At 42.5% G+C, this 21,140-nt stretch overlaps 1 protein-coding gene across 3 annotated transcripts in view; it reads left to right on the top strand.

Annotated features, from left to right (window-relative positions):
• The first annotated feature begins 1,330 nt into the window (after positions 1-1,330).
• Positions 1,331-21,140, top strand: part of kansl2 (KAT8 regulatory NSL complex subunit 2) — a 46,041-nt gene continuing 26,231 nt past the window's right edge. For 2 of the 3 annotated variants that reach the window (XM_039746664.1, XM_039746662.1), the window contains exons 1-5: positions 1,430-1,645; positions 12,809-13,067; positions 18,272-18,450; positions 18,530-18,644; positions 18,726-18,889. In XM_039746664.1, coding sequence (XP_039602598.1) covers positions 1,609-1,645; positions 12,809-13,067; positions 18,272-18,450; positions 18,530-18,644; positions 18,726-18,889 — 754 coding nt within the window. In that variant the 5' untranslated portion in view covers positions 1,430-1,608. The other variant, XM_039746663.1, reaches the window with a different exon arrangement.

The raw sequence follows: 21,140 nt of genomic DNA, 5'->3' as shown, positions 1-21,140 counted from the left end.
AGCACGTTTCTGAAACGAATTATGCTCGCAAACCGAGGTTCCACTGTACTGCTAAAAAGAAAAAAATACATTATTCCTATATAACTGCTTGGTACATTTTAATATATATATATATATTTACCAAACTTTAGTTTTCTAATTAATATATTGTTCCTTAAACAAAGAACTTGGGGAAATATCAGTTCACTTAATTAGCCCAGGAGTTCAATTAAAAACACAAAAACCTGCAGCGACAGGGGGTCCCCAGGACCGACGTTGAGAACCCCTGCTCTAAGAAGACAAGAAAAACTCCCCCCAATAAAACCCTTGTAGGGAAAAAAATGGAAGAAACTTCGGAAAAGGCAGTTCAGAGAGAGAGAGACCCCTTTCCAGGTAGGTTGGGCGTGCAGTGGGTGTTAAAAAGAAGGGGGTCAATACAATACACAGAACAGAACAAATCCTCAATACAGTATACAGATAAACATTTTAAAAGTACGGAGCAGAATTTAACAGTAGATGATATCACATAATATGATTTGGATATGGCTAGAGTCCTGGAGACCTCATCCATCAAGCTGCCTCCCCCATTTGGCCATTCCACAGCTGAAATATCGCTAATCTGATGACAGGACACCTCACGATTCCTGTGATCAGGGATGACTTTACCTTAGGCAGGCAAAACAACTTGGCAGGTGGGCCGTGGCACCAAGTGCCACATTTGAGCACCGAGAAGAGAAACAGAATAGGTGAGGGTTAGTAACCAGTTCTAACTATCATGTTACTTATGTTTTAGTGCTAATGATTAACAACAGAGATGCAGTTGGCACAGTTAATCAGCAGCTCTAGTCAGGATATGCTAAACCGAAGTCGCGAGTCTTCAGTCGGGATTTAAAACCTGAGACCGAAGGGGCATCTCTTATAGTAGCAGGCAGACCACTCCACAGTTTGGGGGCTCTGTAACTAAAGATCACAATGTCATGTCATCGGCAAACATCACAGTCCACGGAGACTCCTGTCTAATCCCGTCTGTCAACCTGTCCATCACCATTGCAAGTATGAAAGGGCTCACAGCCGATCCCCGATGATACTACGGAAAACATTACGGAGTTAATTAACCCTGAAAAACAGACGTTGCAAGGTCGTCTCAAGGCTTTGCGCTGCGCCGCCTGCATTTTCTCGTGCAGCAATACGGTGAGAATCCAGTCTGTCTTGGCGGCGGTCGTAGTGACGCAACACGTACGGACGTCATGGACGATCACCGCTCATCTGCCTTTACATTGCTACATACCAGCCAATACGCGTGAAGAACTGATGTAAATGATGTCTATTCAGTCCAATCATCATTTAATCATTGTTTAGCTGGCCCAATAGAACTTTCTAGGGGGCGGGGCTTGTATCGAGTTTTCTGAACTGTTGCAGCATTTGAGAACGGCGAGTTGAAGAGGTAAGATGCATGGGGCACAGTGCTCATGTTGTATGGTGGGAAACCAGCAGGTTTACCCTTTTATTATATTTGGTCGCAGTTACTGGAAGGCGTCTCGATTTGAGGCCATGAGCTGCTTATTTGGAGAAGAGTAGCCTTTTGTACCTGACTCGACTGGAGGTGGCTGTTTGTGGTGCAGCAACAAAATGGCCGGCTCGCTTTTACCCAGAGCGGCGGTTAAAGGTGCCAGTCTTTGTATGCGTTTGGCTTCTCGATGCACGCGTGTTTGAGTGGTGCTTTACTGTAAGAACGAGGCTATTCAGAAGAAGGGAGGGAGTGGAATTAAGAAGTCCTATGGAAGATGGTAGTGCCTCGTGTGCGCTTAAAAATCGATAACAATTTAGAAAATACTGCAGTGTTAAAAACAACATACGCGTTGAAACCGAAATAATCGACGGCGGATGGATTGGCGTTGATTGCACGACTGTCGCGAGCCCAACGCCACGCGGTGGAAGTGACGCGTGCGCAGTAAGTGTGAGACTCTGCAATAGACCTGATCGGCGCAGCCGTTAGCGCTGCGTTTGCTGGGTGGGGTTCGCAGATTCCTGTGTTTGCATGTTTTTTTCCTCCCATATTTCAGATAATTAAACCTTAAGTGAGTTGTGAGCTCTTATTGGTTTGGTATGAAATTATCTCAGTGCGCGTGTAGTGAGGCCAGGGACGGGGTTTCACCTCATCCAGTTAGTAGATCCTGCTTTGCGCTCAGTGCTCCCGGGATAGACTCCGACTTCCATTCACACGGGGATAACGGGGTAGGGGGATTGGTTGAACTGAAGAGAGCTCGGAGAGTCGGCATTTGAGACGATGTCCGTTAGATACAGATTATTCATCATTTGGCTGCAGGGTGGGCTGCGTGTGCGCTAGCTTAGAACCGCATACCTGCTTGGCAGTGAAACCTCGCACTGCAAACCATCGCGCCCGTGTTGACGGTTTTTTAGATTTAATTTTAGACCACAATTGTAATGTTGTGGTGTATGTTTTTTAACATGCATGATGAAATTGTAGCGAGTCAAACCATTCTGTCCGAGTGCTTTTCGTTGAACTTAGCAAATGGAGTGAACGAGAACTGGAATGCAGACAATAGCCGTCTTACACGTTTTGAAATAAGTTGCCTTTGTTGATTTTACTCCTTGTCAGCGGTCCGACTCTGCATGTCATGTATCCAATTTTGTGCTAGTTTGAGTGGGAGACACGGGGTGAGGGCGTCGGCTACTGTTGCATCGGAGGTAGTCTCGCGGAGCCAGACGTGATTCTCAAACGAGAATTCACATCTGGGGACAAGTGTGTAGGCTACAGTGCTGTAAAAGCCTCAGTCACAGTCCTGGAGGGCCGCGGTGGCTGCAGGTTTTAGTGCTAACCTGGTTACTTAATTAGAAAGCAATTCTTGCCAATAATTGAATTTCATGGCTTGTTAGTGCTTTAACTATGTTATGTCAGGTCATTCTCATATCCTAGTTTTTCTTCCCCTTTCTAAGGACATCATCCAAATGATTTGAAGGCTAAAATGGATGAGAAATTCTCAGTCTTTTTTTTTTTTTCTCCACTTTCCAAGTATTTAATCCCAATAGTGCATGATAAATACACACGGGTGTAAATGGGGAAATGCTGGGCACTTTGTCATATGCAAGTTATTGGTAATTGGGAACAATTAACAAACAAGACCACAGCTGTTTCTAAAATAAGCAAGAAGGGTTCAAAATCTTAACGAGAGAGACAACTAAAGTGAAGCAGAAGAGTTACTTGAGCAATAAGAGCTTCTTAAGCTATTGGTTTGGAGCAAAAACCTGCAGCCACTGCAGCCCTCCATGGCCATTATTGAGGACCCCTGCTGTAAAAGGCTACACCCCCAGTAGTGAGTGCTTCCTGAAACGCCCGCTCCCAGTTTCTCCAGCCTTTGCGTTTAAAACCATTGCTGAGGGGATGAGAGCAAAAGATACTTGGACAAAAGGCAAAAAATTGTCCATTCAGGAGGTCGGGAGCACAAGGTCAATGAAGCTTCATAATTTGGTTGCTGTAATGAGTGCTGCGATAGTGTAGACGGACACACACACGTTGATCACCGCAGCTACTGTGCTTTTGTGAAGACCCTCTTTTCTCCTACAATATATTTCTGTTAATTTGACCATTAAAATCGCATGTGACATAACCACAAATAGACGTTAGGTAAGCATTGTCGTCTGTGGATGTACAATGTGTAAAAATGTTGTTTGCATTTCCTATTTGACTGTAATGTTCTGTTTTCTAATTATTTTTTTTAGACATGCAGGTAGGTGTGTGTTGTGCAGCCTCATCTGTGTATCTGCTGGTGTCGTTCGGCAGATTTGTTGTTTTGGGTGTTGTGCATCTCCTGTGGCTATTTATTCTGAGCTCTAACCATGGCAGTAGTGTTGATGGAGTGCGACACACTGTTTACTTATTTCATGAACATAGTTGCCATTTCTTTTAAACTTGCATTGGTGCTTAGACAATCATTATAAAGCTGAACAGCAGAGAGCACACATGGCACCAGTGACACTATTCACTTATGCTATTCATCGTTTGATGCCATCAAATGCACATTTATACGTCCAATAGGGTTTTATAGAAAACTTCAACTGTAGACGCTTCATTTGAAACCAAAGCTTGCAGTCTGTCCGACCCGATCAGCGAGGGCAACTCTGATCTTTGCAGTTCAGATATAGAGAGAGATATAGATATACTGTATATAGATAGATAAAAAAAATACATTTTAAAAACTGTGTTTTTATTAAGTTCAAAAGTGTACTAAAAAGAAAGAAATGTCTCTCATACATCACTCGAAAAATAAAAGCATGGGTGCTTTTGCTAAGATTTTATTGATTGATGAAAAACACCCACGCTTTTATTTTTCGAGTGATGTATGAGAGACTTATTTCTTTCTTTTTAGTACACTTTTGAACTTAATAGAAGTCCAGAGGCTGAACACCCACTAAGGAGATGCTGGTCGGATCATCTGCTGGCGAGCTGCGTGTTTTGCTTGTCGATGTTTTAAGAGCTGGGAGCACGTGATGTCTGTCTGCCAAAGGCATTTCAACAACAGCTTAGTTAGATGGCCGTGAACTTGTTTTAAATGTTGTTGTCTTTGGTGGGACGTCAAAGTGTCTTTCGAGAAGAACATGTCTCGTCTCCCAGATATTTATTTATTTATTTATTTATATTTTCAGCTTTTTAGTCTTGGGTCTGTTTTAGTATAATTTTGTAATCAATATTTTAACACTTCCTTTAATATTTCTATCCGTTACTAGCGCCATGTATTGGTGAAATCTAACTATTAATATGAAAATTTCATTTCTTAATTTGGATTAATTGATAAATTAGTGAAAATGATTATTGATTCTTGTATTGTCATCGAAAGTAAGTGTGCACAATTTCCAGTCATTTGGACAATGGGAAGTGGGTTAAATATCGACGACAAGATTTGTACCAGACAACAAACGTGAAGTTAAGAGACGCGTGGAAAAATCGCCACCCCTACATTGAGGGCCACCTGCACGAGGTGTTGGACTGGTTTAGAAATGTCACACTCGGTGAGCTGTTTACCGTATATACTCGCATATAAATCCGGTCTTGAAACCCAAGATAATTGATCGTAAAGTCAAGCCCCGACTTATCCACGGGAGAACTTAAAGCGATTGTATTCGGTAATTATTCCCACCCTCCTTTTTAAGCAAAATTCAGCCATGGTTGTCTTTACACGTGGTTATGTCTGGCTTCAGCACAACTACGTCAGAGGTTGCTACTTGTTATTATTAGTAAGAATGCCGTGCGGGATTTCGTTTTCCCTATGAGAGGAATACGAGTGAATATTTGCTGACATATATAGGCAGGTTCACGGTGATGATCCTGAAAATGTTTTATGTAGCCCCACTCAAGGAGGACTTCTGCCACTGCTAATGCAAAAAAAAAAAAAAGGTTCTTTCCAAACCAGTCCTGCAGGGTCAGACGAGATTCTCCAACGAGAATACGCTTGGTGGGAACAAAAAGCTAGTAGTGAACCGCAGAGAAATTCACTGCTTCAGTACAATACATTAAATTCATCAAAGCCCGTCCAGGATTTTCAGTCAGTCCCAGGTTTCAGTGAAAGTGCAACCGAAGGGGAATAGAAGGCTTGACACTGAGAGGAAATCAAAAGTTGCAATTTATATCCTCCATTCAGGAGCTCAGTAGCACGAGGTAAAGGAAGCGTAATGATTAATCTGTATTTTGTAATGAGCGTGGTGACAGAGGAGACGCACGCACGGATCACTGCTAGTACTTGGCTCCACTTGCTGTCTGCTACAGTTTCCTTTTGCATCAAGGACTGAACTTGAGAACTGCAACTTTCTTTAGTTGGATGCTTATTGGAATGGTAGCCATAGAATAATTAAAATTGTTTGCTATCTCCATCCATCCATTATCCAACCCACTATATCCTAACACAGGGGTCTGTTGGTGCCAATCCCAGCCAGCATAGGGCGCAAGGCAGGAGTAAACCCTGGGCAGGGCGCCAGTCCATCGCAGGACAATTTAGGATTGTCAGTGCACCTAACCTGCATGTCTTTGGACTGTGGGAGGAAACCCACGCAGACACAGGGAGAACATGCAAACTCCACGCAGGGAGGACCTGGGACTCCTAACTGCGATGCTGCAGCTCTACCCACTGTGCCGCCCGTTTGCTATCTCTTGCCCTGCATGTACCTTCTCAGCACCTTTCCTCTTGTTATTTTTGTGCCTGTAAATGCTTCTTTACCGACACACCCATTCTTGAGCACGTTCCTGTAATGCCTGCATCTCGTACTCTCTCGTTATTTACGAGGCACCTCTCTCGTCTCCTTTTTCTTTTTTTTTTTTCTTGACATTGAAGGCGATTTCTCTGTCTTTACTCCTCTTCATGTGTCTCACGTGAATACTTCCCTCTTTCATTGTATCACTAAAGCTAAAGTGACCAGAGCGACTTGACACAAAGTCCTTAATGTTTTATTATATAGTACTAAGGTTCCCAACGGAGGGGCGGTACTGCCCACCGGTGGGCGCTGAAGAAATCTAAGGGGGCATTTCTGGTCCAAGACTTACTAAGGGGGCATTGAGGACCAGCCGCCGCCCCCTTGGGCAATACTCGCAAGAACGCACTGAAAAGTGTTTAAAAATCATCAAAAGTGTGCTTCAAACAGTTACTCTAAATGTCCATTAAGAAAGGCCCGACCGTATTAAATAGTACTTATTAGTACATAATATTTACAGTTTTGCACAAGTCATTCATTCTCAGGTCATGCAAGTCCTTACAAGATTAATGCACGTGCAGAAGACCGAGTCTATGCCTGGTTTTGACAGGTTCATTGAACATTACTGTAAATACATGAAGTTTTTTTTTTATTTTTTATTAATCCCAGATTGTTTCAGAATTCCTTCATTGCAAGTGTAAACCTAAAATTACAGAGCGGTACTTACAGATAACATACAAAGGAAAACTTGCGTGGACCTACTTATTAAGAACTAGGGGGCTTTGCCCTCTGCTCGCTTCGCTTGCCAACCCCCGGCCTGCACTACGCGTCTCTGCCGCTCACATATGTGGATTTCTCTTTCACCAAACAACAAATCTTGAGGATACGCCTCTTCATTGGGAACAAACCCTACTTTTCCCTGATGGTAACGCGAATTAAACGATCTTCAAGCCTCCCGTCATCCTATTTAGCCAAAAGAGGATTTAACTTGGTCAACAATCTGTTAACAAAGAAAAGAAACAGATTGTCAGTAGTGGAATGTGGCGATTTAAGATTGCACCAAACATCGAAAGATTTGTGTCATCACAGCAAGCTCCGCCCTCCCACTATTAATTTTTTTTTAATAATCTATTTTTTTTTAATCATGCTTTGAGAAATGTTAATATCTTCTAATGAAAATCTCCTTGTTTTTCAATATATAGTATAGTTGACCCTGGGCACTATTGAATCACTCTTTGGAAAAAGTGGGCTCTGACCCCAAAAAAGGTTGGAAACCTGTGATATAGTAGGTCAGTGTTTTTCAACTAATGTGCCATGAAAGCTGCCCAGGGATCCCGTGGAAATAGTGTAGCACACAAGGGTCTGATCCTGAGAGGGACAAACTCCTCAGGTGGTTGAGACCTGTCTGAGAAGGATTGGTGGTCTTGGACAAGCTGGCATAAAAGCAGCTCCCTGACCACTGTCTTAAAGGCACAGCACTTGGCACACTTCAGACCCATCTCCTGGGTGTGTGTGTGTGGTTGTCAGTGATTCTCACAGAACCCCATATATAGTGGGCACACTAGATGTCTATGAGGCATGGCGGGTTGGGCAGGTAAAAGGAGGAAGCAGCTGGGAGATGCCAGCAAAGTGCCCAGTAAGTGCTGTGCCTGTGAACACTGATCTTGGACCTGCTTTTTTTTTTTTTTTCTGGTAGTCTTGCTCCTTTAGACAGTTGAGCATGTGTATGAGATATCATGTTTCTGGTTAGTAGAATAGTGCTGTACTTTGGGATGTTTTTGGTTACAGAAAGTGTGCCACCGCAGGCAAAAGGTTGGGTACACTGTTGTAAATTAATAAAATTTTAATAGGAAGATGCTGTTCATCCCAATGTGGTCATCCATTCTGTTTACTGAAATTTTCCAAAATGACATCAAGTTCAGATGTGAAAGTCCATCAAGTCCTACTGTCTTACAGTTATGTAAGAATTTGTTTGCTCTCGTGTGTTCTTTTCTTTTTTTATACTTTCGAATTTTCCTACTTTCATATTTTTTAACTTGCTCTGCATGTGTGTATTGCAGCAACGCTTTTGAACATCTTTATTTCTGTCCCCGATTGGACCTGCGAGGTTTTCAATTCCACTTGGTCCGGCCTGATTATTACTTTCCTTATTTTCTGAATTTGCACTTCGATTATTATTGTTGTTCTTTTTTTTTTTTGCCGATTTTTCTCTCCAATGCTTTTGTGTCTGTTTTCGACGCAGTGCTCTTTCTCCTATGCTTAAGTCGATGTCGTGTCATCTTAGAACGTATAAAATTTTTAAGAGCTGGGAGTGTTTCTGCCTAAAGCATCCCAACAACTGAGAGGTTAGGTGTCTGTGGTCTTGTTTTAAATTGTTTGCAAGTAGGGTGTGACGTGCAAAATTCACCGTCTTCAGGGTTCCTGCTTCCAAAGGTTGTAAAATCTAGTCTCGCGGGACATCAAAGTGTCTTTCCGAGAAGATCACGATTTTTTTTTTTTTGTTGTAATAAAGAGAAATAGGCTGAATGGCCAGTTCTCGTTGAGGTTGCTCTAATGTTCTAAAGAAAGACTTCCTAACATTTGTGCAAAGTCTGCCCTTAGCAAGTGTCCTGAGGTTTTAAGAAAAAAGCGTCAAGTGCTACAAATACAAGTTTCCCGCAGAGAATTTAGCCCAGGTAACACGGTTTAGTGGTGGAGGACTAGACCCGAGTGGTCCATACCAGGGTTTCTTTGTTGTCGCCCACGTGTAGAACTGCCACTGATCGTCTGAGCGAGATGGCTTCCCCCTTGTAGAATCGCCGCAGGGGTGAGAGGTGTCCCATTGGACAGTTGCCGCCAATTCCTGGTGAGTCGAGGACAATCGTCACAGCAGCGTTGAGTGCGTAAACAGCCCTTGGCGACTCGCTTTGCAAGCTATTTGTGGACCCATTCACGTTAAATACAACAGGGACTCGGGACTCATACTTTAAGAATCCCCGGTCTCCACTTCTGTTTAATAATTAATTGATGTTCAACAGGTACAGTACAATATTTAAACAATTTAAAATAGTCTGAACCACAGGAATGTATACTTTGTCGACTTTATGCTTTAAAGTGCTGTCTCTGCTTTGGAATTGCTCATCCAAATAGCTGCACTCCCTGAGACATCCCAGCTGTGAGGCGTCTTCAAGAGTCTGGCAATTAGAAGCACTTCGTTGTACCGCTTGGCTAAATGGACGGCGGCTTATGTGTTAGCTGCATGCACTGCTGGTTGCATTTAGTGGTACAGTGGAACCTCGGGTCACTATCATAATTTGCTCCAAAACTCTGGTCACAACCCAATTTGGTTGTGACCCAAACTAATTTCCCCCCCATAGGATTGTATGTAAATACAATTAATCCGTTCTAGACCGTACGAGCTGTATGTAAATGTATATTTTTTTTAAAGATTTTTAAGCACAAATAGTAAAAAAAAAAAAATAATTATACCATAGAATGCACAGTGTAATAGTAAAGTAAATGTAAAAACCTTCAATAACTCAGAGAAAACTAACATTGCGAGAGTTTATGCTACAGCCTTACGAACCGCTCGCTGTAAACACTTTTTTTTTTTTTGGTTGTTTTAAGCACAAGGAAAAAATGAACATTTGAAAAATCCATAATTTTATACAAAAACTAACCATAAGCAACCAAGAAAAGCAACACTGCATGAGTTGAGTTCTGGCATGAAGGAAGTGAGCGGGAAGCTGGGTGGAGAGGAGATTACAGTTTTGAGGTAAAGTCCCTCTGCATGGTGCACGTCTGACTGAGAACAATGTACTGTACAGGGAGAGACTGAACACGTGCGGAAATCACCGGCGTGTGCGAACCGGAAGGGAAAACAAATGGAGCACAAAGAGTTCACAGCGAATGCACAGGGAGAGACTGAACACGTGCGGAAATCATCGGTGCGTACGATCCGGAAGGGCAACTGGCTTGTTCGTCACCCGAGTGTGTGGTTGTGAACAGATGCAAACGTTTGGCAAACTTTTCGGTCGTAACCCGATTTGTATGTGTTCAGAGACGTTCGTGGCCCGAGGTTCCACTGTACGTTCAACAAAAGCCTAAAACTAACTTGAAAATAGTGAATGCAATACAATTTTATTTTGGTATAACCCACAATCGCACAAGAAGTGCCGCAATGGGCTTTAACAGGCCCTGCCTCTTGACAGCCCTCCAGCCTTGACTCTCTAAGAAGACAACGAAAAACTCTCAAAAAAAAAAAACCCTTGTAGGGAAAAAATGGAAGAAGCCTTGAGAGAGGCAGTTCAGAGAGACCCCTTTCCAGGTAGGTTGTGCATGCAGTGGGTGTCAAAAAGAATAGGCCCATACGGTAGAACCTCTGGTCACGAACATGTAGAAATCGGGTTGCGCTCAGTTTGCCAAAATTTTGCATCTGTTCACGACCACACGCTCGGGTGGAGAACAAACGCTGGCGGCCAGTTTCCCTACGCGTGTTCGTATGCGCCAGTGATTTCCCATTCTCCGTTTTCCCATTTTCTTTTGTTTGCGTATACAGGGCCTAACAAAGCAGCTGATGTTGCAAGAGGAGTTACAGTGTTAACCAAGCAGAGGCCTCAAGAGGTGGAAAAACTGTTGCTAGTGTGGCTGAACGAGCAGCACCTTGCAGGGGAATAGCGTAAGCGAGGCGATTGTATGCGAGAAAGCCAGGAAGATTCATGGCGATTTGCTTGAAAAAAAGTCCTCCTTTTTGAGTGGCGAAGATGAGGAATTTAAAGCCAGTAGAGGATGGTTTGAAAAGTTTCGCAAGAGAAGTGACATTTAATTTTTTTCCCCCTGTGCTTAAAACTCGTGAGTGTTTTAACGTGAGCGGTTCTTAAGGGTGTAGCGCAAACACAACATTCGGTTTCTCTGTTGTTCAGGGTTTTCTCAGTGTTATTCAATGTTTTTACATTTAGTTTACTATTACACTGTGCATTCTATGGTATAATTTAATTATTTACATTTTTATGTTCGGGTCGCATCCAGAGTTTTGGAACGAATTACAGTCGTGACCAGAAGTACCACTGTACTGTGCTACGCCTCTTTGTCTGTGATGCCAGATACATACTCATCCATGTGAAAGCTAGCTCACTTTGTTAGTAAGTTTATCCATCCATCCGTTATCCAACTCAGTTATATCCTAACACAAGGCCACGGTTTGTGGGGGCCTCTGTTGGAGCCAATCCCAGCTTACACAGGGCACAAGGCAGGGTGCCAACCCACTGCAGGGCGTGCACACACACATACACTAGGGACAATCTAGGATCGTCAATGTACCTAACCTGCAACTCGGGGAGACACAGGGAAGAACATGCAAACTCCACGCAGGGAGGACCCGGGAAGTGGACCCAGGTTGCTACCCACTGCACCACCGTGCCACCCTTAGTACGGGTTTTTTTATTTAAAAAAAAAAGAGGAAATTATTATTTAATTTGATCTAACTTCATCTGAAAGAAAAACTTGTGGGGTGCATGTGCTCGTTCGTATATGCAAATGTGCTGTTATCTGCATTTAGGTGTTCGTAACCTCTCCTCCGTTTGATGTAGAAGACGAGGCTCTTCAAATACAGGGTGAGTCAAAATTAAGTTAACACTAATGGTAGTACTATGTATAGACATGTGGACAATTTGTGCCACGCATGGTGCAGGTGCTGAGCATGATGGCGACCAGAATGAGATGTTCCTGTAAATCGACTTGCACATATAAAGTATGTTTTGTGAATAAATTTATTTCCACCATTCAAATGTTAATATAATTTTGACTCCCCCTGTATGTCTTGAGTTATTAATGCCTAATTTTACCAAAAGCGCCACTGTGTACCTCAGCTGCTGAATGTTTCACTACCAGCGTTGGATCTCTGAAATCCATTGAGTGTGGCACGTTGTTGAATGTGGGCAGAGTAACTGCTGCTGTTATGATGTTGCAAGCTATTTGTGACCCATTCACATTAAATACAACAGTGACTTGGGGCTCATATTTTTAAGAATCCACGGTTTAGTCCCCAGTGTCCCCCAAATAGCTTTGTATCTATTTTTTGTATTTGGTGGTTAAAGCTTAGGTGTCCTATGGTAGGAATGGGGCTGCAGGTGGGAATAGTGTCTTTTTTGAAGTAAATTTATTTGATCTGTCCCGTGAACACAGTTACTGTCTTGTTTTTCCTACTCGCTTTTGTATCAAGATCTGCCACCATCTGCTCCTTCTGGCCCCTGCTGATGACTGTTAGCTTGGTGTAGCTATCAGGCCTCTAAGCAGAGGGCCTAAAGTAATGTCTTCTCTGGTCTGTTGGATGTACTGTAACTTTTACACCCTGTATGGAGCATCCAATTAAAGAAGAAGGCACATTATAAGAAAAAGGCTTTGTGGGTACTGATGTGGGTGGTGGTTTTTGTTTCACCTGAAGGAATTCGGTGGTATGTTGATGTCTAGCCGGTGTAAGTTGGATAAAATGTAACTTCATTCGATGATCTGCATTTGTACCTTCACTCTGTGGCATAACTGTGTTTTGTATTCATTTTATCAGTCTTGCTCTGTAGTGTGTGTGTCTTCTAATGTCGAAAAAAACTTTGAATATATATATATTTTTTCTTCATCTTCCATGTGTTCAAAGCTTTGGGAATGAATAGAATCCGAATTCACGTGCTACCAACCAATCGTGGGAGACTGACCCCTGTGACCAGGCTGCAGGAGTCATTAGCCTGCTCATATTCGCAGCGACCATGCTCCCGTCCACGTCTAGAAGGCTTGGAGTACTGCATCAGACACATTCTGGAAGACAAGAACTCTCCGTACAAGCAGTGCAGCTACATCTCCACCAAGAATGGCAGGAAGTGTCCCAATGCTGCCCCTAAGCCAGACAAAAAAGATGGGTAAGTCGAGCACCAGCTGCTAGTTAAACAAAAGACATGAAGGGCATCTTTTAGTTGCTACTTTTTTGTCCATATACCTGTGACTGTCCATACCTGATACACCCACTGGTTGCTCTAGAGATGCAGTTTGAGTAGAGAGCTATATAACTAAAATGGTCCAGCAATGTGTTCTTACCAGGATCCTGCAGTATAGATCTATACCAATGTGATGAACAATACACTGTTATCAAAGTTAAAAAAAAAAATGTAAAGCAGCTTGTCTACTAAAACATTAAGAAACCATTAATTTATTTTGACCAACAACCTGACTAAAAGTCTGCTATTGAATGAGAGTCTTTGAAGAATGGGACCATGCATTTTGCAGGCTTAGAAGCACGTGCTATAAATGTAATAAGTTTCTTTGCTCTCTCCACACTTGTTGCACACAACACCTTTTGGTTTTTAGTGACTGTTTGTGCTCACTGGGTGTCCGAATGTCCGTATTATATTCTCCTGACCGCTCTGATTAAGGGACGCCATCAGGGCAGCTAGTCCTAGAGCCTACGGGATCCACATCATCCAATTGATTGTCGCTGATTTGATCACTCTCATTATCAAATTCTTCATCTTACCACAACTCTTGATTCAAACCATCATCGCCTTTATACCTTTTTTTTTTTTTTTTTATAGCTACTGGCTCTCTGTTTATAGCACTATTTTCCACAATCTAGTTATATGAAAAAGTTTTTGGGAACCCCTCTTAATTCTTTGGGTTTTTGTTTATCATTGGCTGAGCTTTCAAAGTTGCAACTTCCTTTTAATATCTGACATGCCTTATGGAAACAGTCGTATTTCAGCAGTGACATTAAGTTTATTGGATTAACAGAAAATATGCATCATAACAAAATTAGACAGGTGCATAAATGTGGGCACCCCAACAGAGATGTGACATCAATACTTAGTTGAGCCTCCTTTTGCTCCTTTGAGCCTCCAGACGCTGTCCTCCTATAGCCTGTGATGAGTGTCTGGAGTCTGGGTGGAGGTATTTCTGACCATTCTTCATTACTAAATCTCTCCAGTTCAGTTTGATGGACAGCCTGCTTCAAATCATCCCATAGATTTTCGATGATATTCAAGTCGGGGGACTGTGGCGGCCATTCAGAACATTGTACATTTCCCTCTGCATGAGTGCCTTTGTAGATTTCCAACTGTGTTTTCGGTCGTTGTCTCGTTGGAATATCCAACCCCTGAGTAACTTCATCTTTGTGACTGATGCCTGAACAGTATCCTGAAGAATCTGTTGATATTGGGTTGAATTCATCCAACCCTTGACTTTAACAAGGGCCCCAGTCCCTGAACGAGCCACACAGCCCCACAGCATGATGGGACCTCCACCAAATTTGACAGTAGGTAGCAGGTGTTTTTCTTGGAATGCGGTGGTGTTCTTCCGCCATGCAAAGCGCTTTTTGTTCGGACCAAATAACTGTTTTTGTCTCCTCAGTCCAAAGCACTTTGTTCCAAAATGAATCTGGCTTGTCTAAATGAACATTGGCTTACAACAAGTGACTCTGTTTGTGGCGCGAGTGCAGAAAGGGCTTCTTTCTCATCACCCCGCCATACAGATGTTCTTTGTGCAAATTGTGCTGAATTGTACAGATACAGATCTGTGGGTTGTCTGTAACCATTCTAATAATCCTGTTCATATGCCGCTCCTGTATTTGTCTTGGCCTGCCAGACCTGCTGTGTTGGTTTAACAGCAACTGTGCCTGTGGCCTTCCATTTCCTGATTCCATTCCTTACAGTTGAAACTGACAGTTTAAACCTCTGAGATGGCTTTTTGTAGCCTTCCCCTAAACCATGAGACTCCACAATCTTTGTTTTCAGATCTTTTGAGAGTTGCTTTGAGGATCCCATGCTGTCTGTCACTCTTCAGAGGAGAGTCAAAGGGAAGCACAACTTGCAATTGACCACCTTTAAATACCTTTTACCACTCATGATTGGACACTCCTGTCTATGAAGTTCAAGGCTTCACCAGCTAATCCAACCAATTTGGTGTTGCAAGTAATCAGCATTGAGCAGTGACAGGCATTCAAATCAGCACAATTGCATGGGGACCCACATTTTTGCACAGCCAGTTTTTTCACATTTTGATTTAATTTCATACGACTACATACTGCTTCACTAAAAATCTTTGTTTGGAAAGAAACACCCCAGTACTTGGATGTTCTTAGGAAATAAGACATGCCACTGTTATCTTTTTTTTGTTGAAAGTAGAGTTAATTATTATGCAGGCTGAGAGGGGTTCCCAGACTACTTCACTTGACTGTATTTCATTTAAAAAACCTGAACAGAAAAAGATTCTGTGGCTATCCACTAGATGGCAGCACTGTAATACATAACTGAGATGTGACCGCAAAACTAGTCGCAAGTTCGCTGCATGTCTAGTGACTTTATACTGAGCTATGAGTTCTATTGTACGCCACGTCTAGATAGGCTCAATGCGATACAGAATAATTCGTAGCCTCACATTCAAAATGTTAAGGCCCTGTCGCATTGCACAAGTGTTTTACAGATTTTTTTTTTTTTTTTCCCCCCCCTCTGTCTCCCTTCATTTACGTAATCATAGGGTGGCTTCTGCAGTTGGGGCATGTTGCCAGGATGGGCACTCGTGTAATGTGACCCCTCCAGTGATTCAGTCCAAGCAGTTTGCAACTCATCCCCAACAGAATCAAACAGGCTTGATTTTTGTAGGGGCAGACTCTTGTATATGTGAGAGCTGACAGCCAATGAGCAGTCCGCTGCAAATACAATGCATGTAATGCAGCTTCAAAGAATTTGGATACATGGGTGTTTTGGACTACACAGACCTAAGAGATGCTCATCTGTCTGATTTCTTGTGTTTTATGTGCCACAACTGAATAGGAAAAAACAGTACTATGCTTGGAAAGCAATCAAACAACTGTGTTGTCGTGCATTATGTTATTGGCTGTCCGGATGGGGTGAGCTCCATTAGCTTGACTCCTCCCTCATATAAAGTTAGAAAATGGAATGATAATTCACAAAACTGATGCTGTAGTCTCCACCCTGTTGAATGCGCTGGCGCCCACCTGTCTAGAAGTGCAGGGACTCCAGCAGAATAAAAGGTTTTGCCTTATCCTGGCAGCCACTCGTGCACAGTTTTTCAAGTCATCAGCATCAAGATATGGTGTGTGTGGGGTGTTTTTTGTGCACGGTCCAAAAAGTTGAAAATCACACGGTACCCAATCTGGCGAATAAGGAGGATGTTCCAGACAGGCCTTGTTGTTTTTAGCAGTGTGTCATTGTCTTGCAGCCCACAAAAGGACTCCTTGAGACCACAGTCCCCGCTACTTGGTTCGAATAGCAGGCTTCACATTAATCTACAGCAGGTCACAGCAACTTGCACTGGTGACTGTCGTACCCCTCAGCATGTAGCGTTCGACAATAACACAGGTGCACATGTGGTGATGAGGACAGGATAAAACCTTTTATTGTTCTGGAATCCCGGCACTTCCAGGCAGGTGGCGCAAGTGCAACGATCAGGGTTGAGACTCCATTGAGAAATGGCATTATCAGTTTTGTTCCATTTTCTAACTTTAGCTTGACTCCCATTCATAGTTTAGAAATGTGATACTGTACTGGAAAGTTGTCGCAGAATCTTGTAAATTGTCATGCCCTGCTATTTCTACTCAAGTTTAATCTGATATCGTCCGGCGACTAGATCGGTAGCTGCACTTGTCACGTTGGACATCCACCCTGACTCAAGACGTGTAAAGTGCTACTTGGCTTTAGCTTCGACATGGAGAGAGAGCATTCTCAATCCTCTGAAAATGTAACCTTGACTCAAAACGGTTTAGCAGTTGTGTGCAGCAGGGAGGGTTATCTTAACAAATGGCTCTGATTCAGTGAAGGGAAATGCACTGTTGGAAAGTTTATTCCATATACAAAGACCAGAACTAACATAATCACAATAACAATGCAAACCAATCGCAACAGAAAATGTATTATTTTAAGAATCAACCGGCCTAGTCCACATTGGGCTTCGTCTAGAGACCCCAAATGATCATTGGCAGAATGAAGGTCTTGGTAGTCAGGGGTCTCTCTCGCTCTCGCTGTTGGTACCCCAATGGCTTGGCCTAGTGGTGCCAGAGAGTGTGCAAGATTACTTTGGACCAAAAGTCCAGGGTTGAGCAGGTCGGCCGTTTTGTGCTGCTCCATCATGTCTGGGGTTTGCAAGTGCTAGGGTGTCATAATGTATTTTGCAACTTTAAGATGGTTTTGTTTTGGTACAGTAAACCAGTTGGTGTCATTTGTCCAGTAGAGTCCTCAAATAGACCCGGTTCATTGCTGGGAATTGCACTGTGGAAGAAGGTTGTTCCGCCGGAAGCAGTAGCTTCAAAATCACAACAATGAAGACTCGCCAATCATGACACAAGAAATTTTAGACTTTTATTAAAGAATTTTTCTTTCACCATTCAAATCTTCAAACCACCTCAAGTTGAGACTAAAGAGGTGAATGTAGCAATCGGCTGATACGCTTGCTGAGCTCTCGTTATCTTCTGTTGACCTTAAAGGTTATAGAAGTTTGGAGGTGGAAGTTTAGACTGCAATTCAAAAGTCCCAGGTTTGTGCAGGTCAGCAGTGGTGGGGTCTTGGCGTGCTAGGGTGTGGTAATCTTGGAATATATTTTAATAAAAACTGTCTGATTTTAGGAGTTTTGCCCCACCTTTTCAAGATTTCTGTGTAAACCAAAGTATTTTTTTCCTAGCAGAGCCCAAGAATGAAAACAAAGATTAGCAATGCATAACAAAAAGAAAGATCTCTGTAACCTTTGCAAGTGTATGAAGGAGTCAGAAATTCCATGTGAATGTCCTAGAAATTCGGAGCAGAGAAAACCAAGCTAGCCAAGTTCTGAGTTGTGACATAACTTGGACCTTTCATCTTGGTCAATTGTATAAAATAAAAAATATATATATCCTTGTCTACTAGAAATGCCATTTTTATGGTTGATTCCCTATTTGGATTGAAGTGATAATACATTTATCATGTTTAGTTTGCTGTTTATGGCAATGGAAGAAAATTGTTTATTTTCATTTGTTTGGCGATTTGAGTAACAAATCAAATTGTTTTTTCCCCTAATATTCTGAGCTACTTTCTGGTGTGTCCCAATTAGCGTTGTGTTTTTTTGTTTGTTTTTCTCCTTGCAGTGTTACCTATTGTACAGAACATGCTCGCAAAAATGCACTTGCTGTTCAGGCCCAAATGAAGAAGGTATCATCTGGTCCGTCTCCAGAAATATTGCTGGCACAGTTGAGTTGCTACGCTAAAAGCGATTTGAGCTCTCAGAGTCAGGACTCGGGCCGCAGCGATGCCAGTAGAATTCTAGGTGAGAAAGCTGACTTTGACTTTGTGCATTGCGTATTTTAATACAGTACCTTCCTATAACCTTGCCCTAACTTTTGTAGATGAAGACAGTTGGAGTGAAGATGAAGTTGAACCTGCTACAGTGGACCAGACCTGGCGTGGTGATCCTGACAGTGAAGCAGATAGCATTGACAGTGACCATGAAGATCCCCTGAGGTCAGTTTGCTTCACTGTTATTACCCAGCCGTTTTTGATGATGCTTGACCTTCTTAGGTTAAACACTATTTCACTTCACAGGCATGCAGGCGTGTACACGGCAGAGGAGGTGGCATTAATCACCAGGGAGAAACTAATCCGCCTTCAGTCCCTGTACATCGACCAGTTCAAACGGCTGCAACACCTCTTAAAAGAGAAAAAACGCAAATATCTGCACAGCAGAAAGCTGGAACATGAGGCAATAGGTAAGCATGGCACGAAGGCATCTGTGAATTCCTCCAGGACCAACTGTTCAGCTGAATTGGTACAAACATGAGAGCTCTTAGTTCTTGTAAAGTTTAAGTTAAAAAGAACGGTGTCAATTGACACCTTACTGCAAGTGGTCAGGTGGTTGGCAGGTAGTGGCACTTAGTGACTAAAGTACTAGACATAATACAATAAGGCTACATCCATACTACTGCATTTTTGTATAAAAACCAGAGATGTTAGTCTTCATTTTTTTTGCCTTTCATCAATACTAGCCCAGCATTTTTAACTCCCGAAAACGGGGGTTTTTTTTTTTTTAAAGTTTGGTAACCCCTCTTAATTCGTTTTGGATTTTGTTCATCATTGGCTGAACTTCCTTTTAATAGATGACATGCCTTATGGACATCAGCAGTGACATTAAGTTTATTGGATTAACAGAAAATATACATCATAACACAGACAGGTGCATATATTTGGGCACCCCAACAGAGATATGACATCAGTACTTAGTTGAGCCTCCTTTTTCTAATATAAGAGCCTCTAGACACCTCCTATAGCCTTTGAGTGTCTGGATTCTGGGTGGAGGTATTTTTGACCCCATTCTTTCATACAAAATCTCTCCAGTTCAATTGGATGGCTGCCGAGCAGGGATAGCCTGCTTCAAATCATCCCATAGATTTTTGATGATATTCAAGTCAGGGGACTGAGATGACCATTCCAGAACATTGTACTTCTCCCTCTACATGAATGCCTTTTGTAGATTTTGTATTTTTCTTGGCCTGCCAGACCTGAGGTTGGTTTAACAGCAACTGTGCCTGTGGCCTTCCATTTCCTGATTCCATTCCTTACAGTTGAAGCCAGCAGTTTAAACCTCTGAGATAGCTTTTTGTAGCCTTCCCCTAAACCAGGAGACTCAACAATCTTTATCAGATCTTTTGAGAGTTGCTTTGAGGATCCCATGCTGTCTGTCACTCTTCAGAGGAGAGTCAAAGGGAAGGAAGCACAACTTGTAACTGACCACCTTAAATACCTTTACTACTTATGATTGGACACCCCTGTCTATGAATTTCAAGGCTTAACAAGCTCATCCAACCAAGTCGCCAGCATTGAGCAGTGACAGGCATTCAAATCAGCACAATGACAAGGGTGACTGCATTTGTGCACAGCCAGTTTTTCACATTTGATTTAATCTCATACAACTAAATGCTGCTTCACTTAAAATCTTTGTTCGGAAAACACCCCAGTATTCAGATGTTCCTAGGAAATGAAAGACATACCACTGTTAGGTTTTTTGTTGAAAGGAGAGTAAATTTAATTATGCAGGCTAAGAGGGGTTTTTCATGTGACTGCAAGTCTGAAAATGAGACCACAGTTGTTGCAGTTTGGATAGGTGAAAACGAAGGGTTTCAAGCTTGTAGACACTTATTGTGCTCTGATTGGTTTGGGCTTATGTGGCCATTCCCTGATTGGATCCAACTCAATATGTCATATTCCCTGTTTGGTTACCCCTCATAGCTGAACACTATTTTGAAAAATAGTAGACATAGAGGAGATACTTTCCTTGTTGTGTTGCTTATCTGTATGCATTTAAATTGTGTTTAGTACAGTTTGAGTACTGCATGCACACAAAAAGGCAACCGGTATGGCATCTCGGCCCACTTCAAGCCCTGGGCACAACACAAGCCAAGAGTGAAAGCATGTCTTGGTCAATTTAAACGGTTTGCACATCTCACTAAAGGGGTTCCCCACCGACAGAACTTATTGTACATGGATCACAGTTTTATTTTTCACTTGTCTGCTATGGCAGCTGCAACATATCCGACCACAAGCGCGTGCAAAGGATAGTGAAGACAGCAGAGAACATTATTGCGGTGCCTCTCCCTTCACTACAGGACATATTTTACAAACACAGTGTCTGTAAGGCCTGCAGCATTATGCAGGACCTCCGATGGACTTTTCACACTTTTGCCATCCAAGAGAAGATACTGCAGCATCAGAGCCGGACTGCAGGATAGTTTTTACCCAAGCTGTCAGACTCCTTAACACCATGCTGCCCCAGAGATCTTCGACACTTCCTCAACCACCTCTAAAAACACAAGTTTTATACATGCCAGCCACTTTCCTGTAAAGACATGTGCATGTAGAGAAGAACTGAAAATCTCCTACTGACCTTTAAGACTTTTGCACACTGCACTTTGACATCCTTCTGCTGTGAAACATTCTGACCTGTCATTGTTTTGCACATGTCTT

This window comes from Polypterus senegalus, chromosome 3 (genome assembly GCF_016835505.1).
Source record: "Polypterus senegalus isolate Bchr_013 chromosome 3, ASM1683550v1, whole genome shotgun sequence".
Classification (NCBI taxonomy): Eukaryota; Metazoa; Chordata; class Cladistia; order Polypteriformes; family Polypteridae; genus Polypterus; species Polypterus senegalus.
The sequence above is the reverse complement of the archived record's forward strand: the minus strand, read 5'-3'. Positions and strand labels throughout refer to the sequence as shown.